At 37.8% G+C, this 16,056-nt stretch overlaps 1 protein-coding gene across 1 annotated transcript in view; it reads left to right on the top strand.

Annotated features, from left to right (window-relative positions):
• Positions 1 to 16,056, top strand: part of LOC126187966 (BRCA1-associated RING domain protein 1-like) — a 157,907-nt gene that overhangs the window by 92,141 nt on the left and 49,710 nt on the right. The window contains exon 5 of the mRNA XM_049929348.1: positions 8,057 to 8,253. Within this exon, the coding sequence (XP_049785305.1) occupies positions 8,057 to 8,253 (197 nt within the window). The remainder of the gene's footprint in view (positions 1 to 8,056; positions 8,254 to 16,056) is intronic.

The following is a 16,056-nucleotide window of genomic DNA, read 5'->3' as shown; positions in this document are numbered from 1 at the left end:
TTCCTGTGTAATTATTGAAAGCTGGAAGACACCATTTGCAGAAAAGAATACACCTTATAAACAACTGCTGTCAACAGATTGAAGTTCCATCAGATTGGAAAAGATCGTATATAGTCTCCATATTCAAGAAGGAACATAGGAGAGACAGTAATTGCTACAGAGCCATCAGTGTGCACAATGAGCCACTTATTTGGCAAAATTATGTATGAGAAAATATGACAAAATGTTTGACACCATATTGGAGAAGACCAGAGTGGGTTCAGACAGAACAGATCTTGTACAGATAACCTCTTTATTTTACAACAGCTAGTGGAGAAATTTGTAGCAGTAGGGAAGGAGTTTCACATTGTCTTTGTAGATTTAACTAAAGCCTTAGACACGATTCATATAGCAAAACTCTGGCAAGCTCTGAAAGATTTGGATATGGATGACTATCTTTTACAGATTAATATTGAAATGTACAGAGATAATAAGGTATCGATTAAAAGAGAGACAAAATTATCAGCACCTATTAATGTCACAAAAGGGCTGAGACAAGATTGCAGTATGTCAGCCATCTTGTTCAGTGTATATGTATAAGTGGCTCTCAGGAGGTGGCTGTGGAGAAATGGGAATTATTATTAATGATGTACAGCTGTTTTCATTAAGTTTTGCTGATGATTGAGCTGTTCTAGCAAAAGATGAATTCGATCTTGAGTTCACAATATGGCGTTTATATCAGGAGTATGATAAATGAGGTCTGCAAATGAGTCTGACAGAAATCAAATATCTGATAGTGAATAGTGACACTAAATTTGAAGTGCATATCAGTGACAGAGCAATTATGAAACAGATACTGGAACAAATTAAATATCTATGGACATACATTGACAAAAATGGACCAGGTACTACATAAAAAAATTCAGTATAGGGTCATTCCACGTCAGTTCAACCAAAGGCTCCAGCTCATAGCCTCAGATTTGACTGAAATTCAGTACACTAATTCTACCATGTGTGGAACACTCGTGTACAAAGTATTTGTTTCCCCTGCCAATTATTTCCAGAATTATGACTTGTGAAAGAATGTGGCGTGACCCGGAAATTGCAACCCGCATCTGGCAATCTATCTTCAGACCCAACTTCAGGTCTTAATAACTTTGGAATTATTCCACAGAGTCCAGTGAAATTTTTACAACCCAGTAACATCCATTTAGAGAACACACTCCATGAATCAAAACACCAACAACATATTTCTGAGGGAAAATAAAAAATTCCAAAATGTGATTAAAAAAATGTAATTATGTTAAAAGGTACATATTGTAGGTGCCCTCAATGCCAAATATAATTCACTCAAAAAGGGTATAAATTTTTTGTGGTAAGCTTAATGTGGCCTAAACACACACAGAACTCATCATGCCCATATCAGTCACAAAAACTGAGTTACATGCATACAAAAATACAAAAATTTGAAAAAGTACCTAAAAACCATGGATTTTCGAAGTGTGGTAGCACAAAAGGGACAAGTGGTATCAAAGCCAAATTTCACACACTGCATAAGTAGACCATAATGATATATATCTCAAAATTTCAGCATGTTATTGCAAAACATTTGTGTACAATGGAAGTTGACAGATGTATTTGGTGATGTGGCCATTGTTCCACAACACAATTTTGTAAAAACATATCGTAAACTGTTCTGCCTCTTCTTATCCTCTCCCACAACTGTTTAATCACTAAGCAACAACATATCGACAGATTAACACAACCTATCATTAATGTTTACTGCACCTTAACTGCTAAAAACCAGTCGATTGTGGTTCGAACAGAAGTTCTCCCACACTTTAGCTACTGTACTCTGTACATTGAGTGACAAATTGTACTGTCTTCCTGACACTGTGGTAGGAACTGGAACTGTCATAAGAATATGTTCAAAAGGAATCCGACACCTGTCTGCCAAACGTGGCCAACGAAATGATCTTGCTGGTCCTGCTGATGCCATGAAGTTAAAAAATACATCACCTTCTGCTTCACAGCACTCTGCAACATATCCTAAGTACCATTTGTCATCATAAACAGCAATAACATAGCAACCTGGTTGTATGTTGCTGCTTTTGCTTCTGAATCATGAGTCAGATACACTGTGAAGGCACATATTGTGCATGAACCTATAGTTATAACCGGACAGTCTGCTCATCTGCACATTGTCAGAGTCCACTGGAGAGAAGTGATGATGGCTCCTTGTGCCTGCAACAGTTTCAACGTGTTCTAGTCTGCTTTTTAGCAACTCTTTGACTGATTTCACCTCATCTTTCGAAACATAGAATGATTGTATGCCAGAGATATTTTCTGTACCCAGGTAAATAATTGAAGAGGTGTTAGAATGTGACCTTCTGTGGGGTGCTGCAGACTAGCTCGCGATACCATGCATTAAATGGTAGCACCAATACCATCACGTACATTTTTACCATGAGTTGTTGCGAAAAAATTCCATTCCGCGTGAATCTGAAAATCATGCTAATGCATGCATAAATTTTTGAGATTTTTACAGTTTTTGTACTGACTAGCTGCCCCATCACTGAAGTATTTTGCAAAATGTATGTGAGGCAGCTTGTTTTTCACATATGCCATGATAGTGCGAATGTGGCCATGAACTGCAATGGCATCATGAATTAAACAGTCACTAAAAACGCACAGGTTCATGACAGACACATCACCTGATTCACCTCTATAGTAAATCACAAATGGCTGGAGAGTCGCTTGACTGTTGTTCCAATGATATCGTTGGATGGCATCTTGAACTATAAATGCATAATTTTCAGAAAAGTCTAGTATTACCAATTTCATATTGTTTCAAATTATCCTTACAAAACTGGAGATAAGCCAGTTGTGCTGTTGCTGTGAAGCTGTGTGTGGTCAATTTGTCTGTTTTTTGACAACAATGCATTTCAACAAAATCTTCAACTGTACTTTGCTTTGTTTCAAGACTTGTGTGATCCATGTGTGTCCGTTGTGTATAAGAAACAAGTTCATCGTCATCCACAAGGAGTTCACCATATAGTTTATTATTCATGTGTTCTGCAAGATTTGCCGTACCAGGACACTTTTCACACCTGTGTATCATGCACTGGTAGGAACTGATGTCACACACTAACAGCTTCATAGCACCTTTGCAATCCAGACCAGAATCCTTTATAGCAGCAAACATCAGCTTAGCATTTTGATTAGTCTCACATACACAAACATTGTTTGTGCCCCCTTGCACTTCCCATTTTGGCCGAAGATTGAAAAAAGATGATAAACCTACTTGAATTCTACATACTGCAACTTGTTTGGACAAAAGCAACACTAGTACACTCTTCTGGCTCCATACTTACTTTCCACGACAGTATTGACCAGTCTGAACTAGAATCTTAAAAACATGAGTAACCTGTAATTGTTGCTTGATTCCTTTGTTGTTCCTGCTTAACAATGACTCATTCTGTCCCTGAAAACTACCATTGTTTAACTTTCTGTTGCCTAATGGTTCCCAACAATTGCTGCAGCTTTATCCGAAACAAGCTGTCTGCATCATCACTATTACTTGCTAAATTGTGTTAAAAGAAATGTAACCAAATATATCTCTGTCAACTTTTATTGTACACAAATGCCTTGCAATAACAAGTTGAAATTTTGCCACTTATTATATTATGGTCTACTTATGCAGTGTTTGAAATTTGTCTTGGATATCACTTGTCCCTTTTGTGCTACCACACTTAGAAAATCCATGTTTTTCAGGTAATTTTCAAAATTTTTGTATTTTTGTGTGCATGTAACTCTGTTTGTGTGACTGATATGGGCAAGATGAGTTCTGTGTATGTGTAGGCCACATTAAGCTTAAAAAAAAAAAACCTTTTTGAGTGAATTATATTTGGCATAGAGGGCACCTACAATATGTACCTTTTAACATATTACATTTTTTAATCACATTTTGGAATTTTTTATTTTTCCCTCAGAAATATGTTGGTGGTGTTTTGATTCATAGTGTGTGTTCTCTAAGTGGATGTTACTGGGTTGTAACAATTTCACTGGACTCTGTGGAATAGTTCCAAAGTTATTAAGACCTGAAGTTGGGTCTGAAGATAGATTGCCAGATGCGGGTTGCAATTTCTGGGTCACGCCACCTTCTTTCACATGCCATAATTCTGGAACTAATTGGCAGGGGAACTTAACATTTTGTACATGAGTGTTCCACACTTAGTAGCATTGGTGTGCTAAATTTCAGCCAAATCTGACACTATCAGCTGGAACATTTTCTCAAATTGGTTGAATTGACATGGAATGACCCTATACAAAAAAGCAGAAAAGTAATAGGGTGTATTAGTTCTTTTTGGTGGGACAAGGACATCTCTAATAATTATAAGAAAAGAGTGGGTAGGGTAGTGATTGAATCTGTTCTATTCTATGGGGCAGTGCGACCTGAAAAGAATAATAACAGCCGTGGAAATGGATTATTTATGAAAGAGTGCCAAAATATCAAGAATCGAAAAGAAAACTAATGACGGAAGTGAGAGCTCGAATGAAGGTGGATGAAACACTGATAGAGAGAATTGAAAGAAAGTCTATGGACATGGGTTGAGAGTGCCAGATCATTGACGGCCAAAAAAATATTTGAACGGAAACAACCTGTCAGACGTAAATGCAGGAAACCGTGACATTTTTGGAATGACCACATCAACGGAATAATGGAGCATCGCAAGGCTTGGCAGTAGATAACAGGAATACAACAAACTATTGTTATTAATTTATACCTGTATTAATTAATCCCATAATAATAATAATAATAATAATAATAATAATAATAATAATAATAAGTACATTCAGAAAAGACCATGCTGACCTTAACTATTGTCAAAAGGTTAGAAGCGGTTGCAATTTGTGAACTAAATTGAAGAAAGCTGTTTAACAGTCAACATGACAAATCGGCTTTATCAGAATTGCACAGAAAAAGAAACTTGTCTTTAATACATTAATTTTTCAGTATGCCTAATATGTTTATAAAGTTATTTTTGTTGTAATTATTGTGCAGTTGCGTGTGAAGCAGTAAGCTAGTAAATGATAATTTACCAAAAATTTATAAAAACATTGTTACTAAAGTTTCTGTATTTGTTATGCTCTAGTTGCCTTCATTACATAACATTGTCAGTGAAAATTTTCAAAAGTACTAAAAATAAATTAATTATTTACGAACAAACATACCTTAGCTTTCTGAGTGACATGTTGTTGTACCACCAGAAAATTTTCCTCTAGGAAAACACAGTTCCTTGGTGTTCATACTTGATGATGGAACCCCTGGGCACTTCACTTTGGATGTACATTAATTTTTGAACATCTTGTGAAGACAGTGGGAGGGACATAGAGGATCCAGTGCATTGGCCTTTGTAATCTCATGCTAAACTGGATTTCGCTTATGGCGTTACTTTCAGCAGCAAACCAGTAATGCTGGTGCAGGTTTTCAACAGGACCCAGGCATAACTAAATAAATGGTTTTGTCAGTTTTTTCTGTCATCTTCACATGTGAATTTCTCAGGTCTGATATCTTTGTCTTTGATTTGCGTACTTCACAACCTGACATGTTGTGCATTATGAAGATATTTCGTACAAATATTGGCAGTTTTTTCCTTAACCTATTGGCATAAGGTGTGAGGGGGAATGAACATATGACATAGCCCACACATGGGCTTTATTGACATATTATGATTCTAGCAGGCATCAGATTCATTTGACGCCTGCTGTCATACATTCTTGATTGAGATTCCAATGCTGGAGCAGTACTTGTAGAATTGGTTACACTATCACCTTAGGTGTAAATTCCTTTGTAGATGCTCCATATTTCCCCACGATCCTGCCAACAAACATGTCTTCTGTTCACCTTCCTTACTACAGATTTGACATGTCTGCCCTGTTTTTCATAGTTGTACTCATAAACAGCTAAACAAAATGATTGGATGTGGAAGTTAATCACCGATCTTGTAATCAGGTGCTATCAGGTTCTTTCTCTTTGTTATTTGTGTTATCTGGCAATTGTTTATGTTTAAAGACATCATCTGTTTAGTGAATGAAGTGGCTGGGCCACCTTTTGTGACGTGGTCAGTGTCCATCCTGTAGTGTTGTTTCATGTAACTCAGTAACAATGCTTAATTCAAGATATGTTCATAGGACCATTTGTTTAGGAATCTTTTCTTGACTGCCCCTCTCCACACCCTCTCATGCCACTCCCCAAAGTACCATTCATAAACAGTTCCCACACAGACTTTGCACCATTATTTTGTGTTCTTAGTGGTGTTCTTCAGTCTTGTGAAATTGTTCAGTTTGCCTGTTGGAAATGATTTCATATCTAATAAAGTCCCTTAAAGCCTAAGGACCGTAACTCCAATTTCCATTATTTTTTAGAAAGAGATCATGTTTGGCAAGTGGTATTTTGTTAACAAAAAAAAAATAGTGTAATTTGTAACTCACATAAGTAGCAGCACAGGTTTCTGATGTAAGCAGAGACGTGTCTGTGAAACAGTGTAGTTGGGAGTTAACACCACTCTGCCTGCTATTGTTTTGAGTTCTTGCAATTTGCTGTGGATCTTTGATCTTTTGACTGTTGAAGTAATAGGACTTCATTTGTTTCATTGTTTGAATTGTGTTCACTGTGATTCAGCATTAGTTTAATGATAAAGACAGCACCAGGGAACCATTTATTTGGGACTATAATGGATCCAGCAATGAATAATTTCCATAACTTTCAAAGTCGTCCAGTGTTGGTGACTGTTTCATATTTTCTCATTAGATTTTTACCATACATCAAAATTAATAGTTTCTTCTTTTTGGATGCTTTTACCAATATAAAGCATGTCATCAGAGTTATAAATTATTGATGAAATTAGTTCTAAGTGATAAGAATAATGTTGAAATCATAGACCAAAAGTTCATGACAAGTGACCACTCCCATCTCACCTGCGATTACAGTTCTGTCTTAATAGAAAACTGCAGCAGGACACAACAAACAATAATAGAAAACTGCAGCAAGACACAACAAACAATAATAGAAAACTGCAGCAATACACAACAAACAATTTGCCCGTATGACTGGTACAATATTATCGCCAAGTCAAGGAAAGTAAATCTCTTTTATGTGACTGTATTGACAAACAGTTGCTTCTTGTCTGTGGAAAACTTGTTGAAGTCAACCAACAAAAGGAAAACTGACACTGAAAAAAATCCACTGTCATGGCTCAAGATGCAGTGGATTCAGTACCAAAAGAGTGATCCATTCACATTCTTGTTCTAGCAAACATTTTACGCGGACTTGGAAGTTCAACTGTAAGCTGAGAGCTAAAAAAGGACACACAGTTCCTATGTCTAACACACCTCAAGGAAAGCTGTGCACAGCACCATGCACAGTTACAAAAGAGAAGAAGAAGAGCATGGAATAAGTGTGGCATTCCACCTGTTCATGTAATTTAAAAAATAAAATAAAATCATTTACTTGTTTACATCCTAGTGGTGTAACTTCATTTTTGCCTTTATATCACATCTATGACTGGATAAAATTTATTAAAATTGTTAAATCGAATTAGAAAAAACTATTATTTAGAACATATTTGTAAAAAAATGGTGTAAAAGTACTGTTGAGTTTTCTGTAACAACTCTAGTAAAACATTAAATATCTTGAAGTGAGAATGATGTGAGTTACAGTACTTATACTCCAAGGGGTTCAGTTATTGAATGTTCTGATACTTACAGGGTTGCTGACAAACTGTTCAACATGATTCTTGAAGTTTTCCCGGCGGACATAATGTTCCATCATCTTTCGGGTGTGCACTCGGGACAGCGACAATTCTTGTCGCTGTCCCGAGTGCATGCCCGAAAGATGATGGAACAAACTGTTCAACAGTTGAAAAAAATATTATAGTTTTCAATAATCATGTTCCATAGAAAAATGAAGAACCATTAAAAGCAGTTGCATTACTCACTTAAGTATTTTGTTGTCCTTACATTATATTTTGTCCTATAGTTTGCGTATTCAGTGGTCTCTCTTTATTTTTTTTAGCATGAAGCTGTGCAATCAGGAAATTTTACCATAACAGAGTTGCTGGTAAAGGCTGGAGCTGCTGTGAATGCAACTGGTGCAGGAAATACTACTGCTTTGCATGAAGCTGTGGAAAGTAATAATATAGACATTGTAAAGCTGCTGGTTTCACAAGGAGCATGTGTTAATGCCCGTAATGCGTATGGTTTATCTCCTCGGTAAGAGAGAAATAATTGGTTTGGTTAAATGACATGTCACATACTAGTGGTTCTTTCAGAACCAAAGATAAGTGACAAATTTTAATTAAAAAAGGGGAAATACTCGTTATGCTGTGAGAACTTTTTACACACTTTGTCATAGTATTAATAATATTATACAGGGTACAATTATTGAAGTTAATGAAATAAAATTTTCATAACTTCTGAAAGGTTTGCGTTAGGATGTTTACACTGGTTGACCGCTTGGCATGATGGGTATTAGTATATGCATGCATATCTTGGTTTAGCAACAAAGCCCACTTTCATTTGGATGGGTTTGTCAATGAGCAAAATTGGCGCATTTGGGGACCGGGAATCCGCATTTTGTGATTTAGAAGTCTCTTCCCCCTCAACGGGTGACTGTGGTATACAGTGTCCAGTCACAGAATAATTGGTGCGATATTCCTTGATGGCACGAATGGTATGTGAAGGTTTTGGATAACGATTTCATTCCCATTATCCGGGTAACCTGATTTCGACAAGATGTGGTTCACGGAAGACAGAGATCGACTCCATCAAGGCAGGAGAGTGTTTGATGTCCTGGAGAAGCACTTTGGCAACCCCATTCTGGCTCTGGGGTACCCAGAGGCCACTGGCATGGACCTCAATTGGCCGCCATATTCTTCGCATCTGAACAAATGTGACAACTTTCTATGGGGCTGTATTACAAACAAGGTGTACGGCAATAACCCCAAAACCATTGATGAGCTGAAAAAAGCCATTCAGGAGGTCATCAACAGCATTGATGTTCAGACACTTCAGTGGGTCGTACAGAATTTCACTATTCATCTGTGCCACATCATGGCCAGGCAAACACCAGGCCTTTGATTTATTGGCTGCTATTTTTCCAAAGACACACACACACACACACAAACTAAATTCTGCAATCTTGCTCAGGGTATAATGTGATGCCAACTGACAGCAGTGTCATCCATTTGCTTGCAGAAATGTGTATTGGTATGGAATGGCATGGGTGTGCAAATTGCTCTTGTTGTCCTTAATGTCTGCAGTTGTGAAAAACAACAGCTGCTTATTCCAGTAGGTCCTGGCTGCAAATGTGCTCAGGAAACTGAGATAACCCTGTTTCAGTTTGTCCACCAGTGATGAATGTTAGACAAAACAATGATTTTGACATGGGTTTCCACATAATGAGCAGATCAGCTTCATGTGGAGCTGGAAACACAACCACCAAGCCAATTTAAAAATTATGTATTAAAAATTAATTCCCCCTACAGACACATTAGAATTTTAAGTAAGTGTGATTTCAAAAACATGCAATTAAATAGAGAGAAGTAACTGAACAATTGATAGATGTGTGTTAGTGTTTAATCTCCAGCCTAAAAATCAACCAGCCTACTGCTGTGTGGGATAGTAAGTTTTCCGCACTGGAAGCATAAATAGGTGTTCAGAAGGTACCCAAAATTTTTAAATATGCAACACTGTCAATCGGCATGTTTGAAAGTAGAGCAGTTGACATCGTTTCAGTTTATAGCTGCCTCTAAATCACCAATTGAAAAAACTCCATTAAAGAGTGTTCTATAATATATGCACCTCACTGATTAGTAAGCTGCCATGTAATTATACGCAAGATCTCTGAATACTTCTATTGGTGCTATTTATTTGTGGTATTATGGGGATGGAGGGGGTGGGGGTGCAGCACGACCATATGTACATATAAATTTAAATTATTGTATCAAAGCAACTACTCATAACAAATTACTGGAACATGAAGTCCTCCAAAATACATTTTATATTATCAACACTACTAGGCTGGCTTGCTAACATAAAAGAGATGTAGATTAATAGTGAACAATTTATCAGAGACATATTTTTTGACCCCACCAGTTGTTATTTCTTTCATTATTATCATATGCTCTGTCATTACAGTTATGTCCGCTTCACTCAAAGACATAGAAGTGCTACATTACAATTTGTAACAATGTTTTGTCAGAGAAAGCCAGTGACAACAGTTTCTTTAGAGAAAAATTATGTGGATGACTAACTGGTCACATATAACTCCCAGCAACAATACAGTCTACTAAAACGATAATAACAATAAAAATAGTAACCAATTGATTTTTGCCATGTCTCTAAATTTGGTGTACCCATTATTTTCTTTTTCCATATTGTGCCAAATTCTTCTCAATATCACCTCGCTCCTCACCCCGGTTTCCCAACTTATGTACTCTAATATCCTCCATACCCATATTTTCAGTATCTATAACCTTCTTTCCACATTTTTTACTGTGTCCAGGTCTCTGTATCATATTAAACTGTGCTCCATGTACCGTATTTACTCGAATCTAAGCCACACTTTTTTCCGATTTTTGTAATGCAAAAAACCGCCTGCGGCTTATAATCGAGTGCAAAGTAAGCGGAAGTTCTGAAAAATGTTGGTAGGTGCCGCCACAACTAACTTCTGCCGTCGAATATATGTAGTGCTACACAGGCATGCTTTGCAGGCACAAAGATAAATACTGGCGCCAAAACCTCTGTGTCAGTAAATAAATTAAAAAAAAAAAAGGTGGAAGACGAGCATTTTTTCCTCCGCCTCAAGTTTCGACCACTGCATTTTCATACATTATCCATCAAAATACATACAAATTCCGTATTGTTCATCTTCGAATGTTGCAGCATTTCAATGTACTATGAAAATCCGACTGGCAAGATTGTTAGAATTGTGAATCACATGCAGTATTCTCTTCACCATAAGAATAATATGAATATAAACATTTTGCCATGTATTCTTTCGTGTTTGCTGCTATCTCATTTAAGTTCTGTCTGCCTAATCAACTACGAAACTAGAGTGAGACAACAGCAAACGCGGAAGAATATACATATCATGTCATATATATATTCGTATTATTCTTATGTATAATAGTGATAGTCAGAAATGAAGCATGGCAATTGACTAGATTTTTAAATCTAAGATGACTAATTTCTGTGCGGAATGTAATGTGCTAAAGAGGCATCTGCAAAGATTTTCAAACGGAGAAAATTTTTCGCTAAACACTCATTCAGAACATCTTCAATCATACGCAGTCTATTATTTGGTTCTTGTTGATCATTATCAAAGAAAGCAGCAGTGTAAGTAACAACAAATAGCAGTCTCTTGCCATTGTTTCGCTAAGAAGGCAATTCCTCTCTCTTTTTTTTTTTTAATTGTAAGCGGCGGTAGCACGCACAAAAGCTAGCCATGCCGCGAGCGGCGACAGGCCATAAACACTCATTATCAGAATGCGACAAACAATGCATGACACAGTACAGTAATGCATCTTCAGCTTTGAGTGACATAAACACCTATAACAAAGAGAACGGCACTTATCAGATCAAAGAAAATTAAGCAATCAATTCAAACCAAGCGAAGCACGTGGAAAAGAAAGGGTACCCGTATAAATACGGACGGAGCACCTGACACATAGCAATGGCTACCTGGTGTAAAGCTTAACTGCTAAGCTTACGAATCGAACCAAACAACTGTAGCTGTATCGTCATTCATTCGACCTAAATTGTGTCTCATATTACAATGGACCAACTTTGTTTCGATTTAAAGGTGTGGCCTAAAACTTTTCTCTCCCCCTTGAATTTAGAGTCCCTAATTTCAGGTGCAGCTTAGATTCGGGAAATTTTTTTTTCCTTGATTTCGAGTCTCATTTTTCAGGTGCGGCTTAGAATCGAGTGTGGCTTAGATTCGAGTAAATACGGTATAGCATTTGGTCAGTCATTTTCTCAGATTTTTATTTAGTGAGGCCATTGTATAGCAATTTCCTCTTTTTGTTGAATGCTTCCATGGCTGTCACTGTTTTTCAGTCTTATGATTGTGTGACATTTTAGGTTCTCCGTTATAAAATTTCCTAAGCGCTTGGTTGGACTCCGCCACCACCAGTATGTGATCAGCAAACCATATGCACTTCACCCTATTGCCTTCTACACATATTCCTCTCGTTCCATCCATGTCCCATTGTCTCTTCCAGGTACATGTTAAACAGCATAGTTCAGAGGCAACATCCTCGTGTAACTCTATTTCCTGTTCCTATTCCCTCTCTTAGTTCTCTACTTATTCGGACTGGCTTTATGCTTTCTCATTGATCAATGTGGTGTTTTCTTAGTACAAACATGTGTCTGTCCCACATCACCTTATTAAAAGCTTTTTCCAAATCGGTAAAAATTGCATAAATTTTCCCATTCTTTTTAAGTGAACCTCTTCCCTAGGGCTCATAGTAAATCTATAGCATCTCTTATGCCAACCCCTGTTCTGAAACCGTATTGCTCTCTCCCATAATGCTTTTCAGCTTGCTTCATGGCTTTCTATTCGTCCCTCTCAGTTAAACATTGGAAAGTCCGGGGTGTAATAACAAAATGTGGAAGGGTTAGATTGCTACTCACTATGCTGAGGTGGTGTTGAGTGAAAGAAAGGCACAATGAGAAAGAGGGCTCTATATGTTTTAGCTTTTCGACAAAGTATTTCTTCAGAAGTAGAAAACTCACACATTCACACAACAACTACTCAGACACACATGGCCACTCTCTCTGGGCACTAAGGCCTGATTGTGTCTGATGTGAGCTTCAGTCTAGCTGGTAACGGGGGTGGGTGTTTGGGGTAAAGAAGAGGCGTGGGATGGGGAGGGGGGAGGGATAGCAGGGTAGGGAGGGGAGAATATGGTATTTTGACTTTGGACTTAACGGGAAATAGCAGACGTATGTCCTCGCAGGTTTATATTCACCAGAATAACTAAGATACAAACTGTGTTGATTGAATGCCTAGGATGGAATACAATACATATTGAGGATAAATCTACATCTACATTTAAGTCAACACAGACGCTCCTCAAGCCACTGTACGGTGTACGGCAGAGGGCACCCTGTACCACCACTAGTCATTTCCTTTCCTCGCGAAAAAAGCAAGTAAAAAAACAACTGTCTGGGCCCTAATTTCTCGTATCTTATTTTCATGGTCCTTACTTGCAATGTATGTTGGTGGCAGTAGAATCGTTCAGCAGTCAGCTTCAAATGCCAGTTCTCTCAATTTTCTCGATAGTGTTTCCCTGAAAGAATGTTGCCTTCCCTCCAGGGATTCCCATTTGAGTTCCCGAAGCATCTCCGTAACACTTACATATTTTTCAAACGTACCGATAACAAATCTAGCAGCCTGCCTCTGAATTACTTTGATGTCTTCTTTCAATTTGACCTGGTATGGATCCCAATCACTCTAACATTACTCAAGAATAGGTCACAACAGTATCGTATATGTGGTCTCCTGTACAGGTGAACCACTCTTTCCTAAAATTCTCCCATTAACTGAAGTCAACCATCTGCCTTCCCTACGACAGTTCCCACATTTTCATCCCATTGCATATCATTTTGAAGTGTTATGCTGAAATATTTAAACAACTTGATCGTGTCAAGCTGGACGCTGTAGTATGTATCCAAACATTACAGGTTTGTTCTTCCTACTAATTCACATTAACTTACATTTTTCTACGTTAAGGGTTGGGCCTTCGTGGCCTGTTCGGGCAGAGTTTAGTTGTTTTAAAGGCTAGCTGCCATTCATCACACTGACGGTAAATCTCGTCTAAGTCTTCTTGTATCTTCCTTCAGTCAACTTCGACACCTTACCGTACACAACATCATCAGCAAATGACTGCAGATTGCTGCCCACCCTGCCCGCCAAATAATATATGTGTATAGTCAGAGCACTCCTGATGTTACTCTTGTCTCTGATGAACATTCGCCATTGAGGACAACATACAGGATTCTATTACTTACGAAGCCTTCAAGCCGCTCACATATTTTGAACTTATTCTATATGCTCGTACCTTCATTAACAGCCTGCAATGGGGCATTGTATCAAATGCTTTACAGAAATGTAGAAATATGCAATCTGCCGGTTGCCCTTCATCCGTGCTCACAGTGTGTCGTGTGAGAAAAGGGCAAACTGAGTTTAGCATGAGCAATGCTTTCTAAAATCGTGCTGATTTGTAGACATAAGCTTCTGTCTCAAGAAAGTTTATTATATTGGAACTGAGAATATATTCAAAGGTCCTGCAGGAAACCGAAATTAGGGACACTGGTCTGTAATTTTGCGGGTCCGTTCTTTTACCCTTTTTGTATCCTGGAGTCACCCACACTTTTTACAGTTGCTTGGGGCTTTGTGCTGGGTGAGAGTTTCACTATAAATGTAGGCAAGGTAAGGGGCCAATGTGCTGTAGAGTATTCTTTGTAAAACTGGAATGGGATTCCATCTCCACCTCGTGATTTATTTTCTGTCAAATCTTTCAGTAGTTTCTCTGTGCCAGGGATGCTTACTACTGTGTCATCCGTACTGGAGTCTGTCTGATGGTCAAATGACAGTATATTTGCATAATTCTCCTGTGTGAACAATTTCTTGATTGTGAAATTTTAAACTTTGGCTTTCGTTTTGCTGTCTTCAGTTACCATACCTGACTGGTCAACAAGGGACTGAATGGAAGCCTTAAACCCAAATCAGTTTTATTGTTTCAATAATCATTGTAGTTCTCTAGTCCTTTTGCTTACCAGTTATCCTCTTCATTTCAACACTGCTGCTGCGTCTTATATTACTGTACCAGCAGTCTCATTTATGCATTGATGTCTAGGCCTGTCCCCGAGATTCTTTCCTTTCACCATCCACCATCCCTTTGGATACATTTTTCAACAAAGCCTCATTTTGTGACATGTCCAGTCAATCTGTTTCTTAGATTCATTCTTGATAAGGTGTTAGTTCTCATTTTCTCACTGCAGGACTTTATATTTCTTAGTTGATCAGCTCATCTCATTTCAACATTTTCCTGTAACACAACATTGCAAGAAGTTTTACTCATTCCATTTATGTGTTCCCTATTGTCCACATTTCACACTTGTACAGAACCGTGTCCAAACATGGTATAACACTATTGGCTACTACTAAATTTGCAGATTACCAGTAATGTTGCTCCTGTGACAGAATTTTTGTGACTGTGACTGTTTGTAATGGAAATGTATCAGACTATTTTCTGATTCTGGAAAGATTGTCATTGAGAGGAAACAATAGCAGAACCAACAGGATTCAAACCAAGATTCTATTAGTAATCAAGCAAACTGTAATTACTTAAAAAGAAACAGCTGCCAGCCTAATTAGGCAAAGTTAAATGAATTGCTTTTCACTTCAATAAAACAGGATACTCGGATTCATTGTAGCACGTGAGATAGGACTCTGTCTAGGTAAATGACTAAGTACCAGATACAGTGGCTCAGCACAAAGTTTCCAGAACTCAATATTATTATTGAAAATGAAACCATGTAACTTGTCTATGCAATTATACAGTACCCAACTGCTAATGTGAAATGAAGGTGGTGGCAGTGTCGATCTCCTGTGCTATTTAAAAATGGGCAGTAAATGTATCCTTCGCTCTTCTTGTTTGAAGAGCTCTGAAAATTCTCTTCTTAGTGTCAGATTTTCGTAGTTCAGAGCAAACCAAAGTATGCCATGAATAATAAGTCGCATTACTTCTGCATTGAGGCCATATTATATGATCTTGCGGTTCTTCTCACCTCTTTCATTCACAAGATAAGCGCCCATTGCCTGCTAGCCACCAACTGACTCATGCCATGCAGGAACCTTGCAGTTTGGCCACCAAATCCACCTTTTCTATTCGCGCAGAGCTAGTTCCGTTGTGGAGGGACTTCCCTCCAAGTTTTACATCATTACAATCCTACTTTCCCTTTGCATGAATCAGTATTGCAATTATATTTTTAGCTTTTACATTC

Source organism: Schistocerca cancellata, chromosome 5, assembly GCF_023864275.1.
Source record: "Schistocerca cancellata isolate TAMUIC-IGC-003103 chromosome 5, iqSchCanc2.1, whole genome shotgun sequence".
Lineage (NCBI taxonomy): Eukaryota > Metazoa > Arthropoda > Insecta > Orthoptera > Acrididae > Schistocerca > Schistocerca cancellata.
Note: the sequence above shows the minus strand (reverse complement) of the source record. Positions and strands in the feature narration are given on the sequence as shown.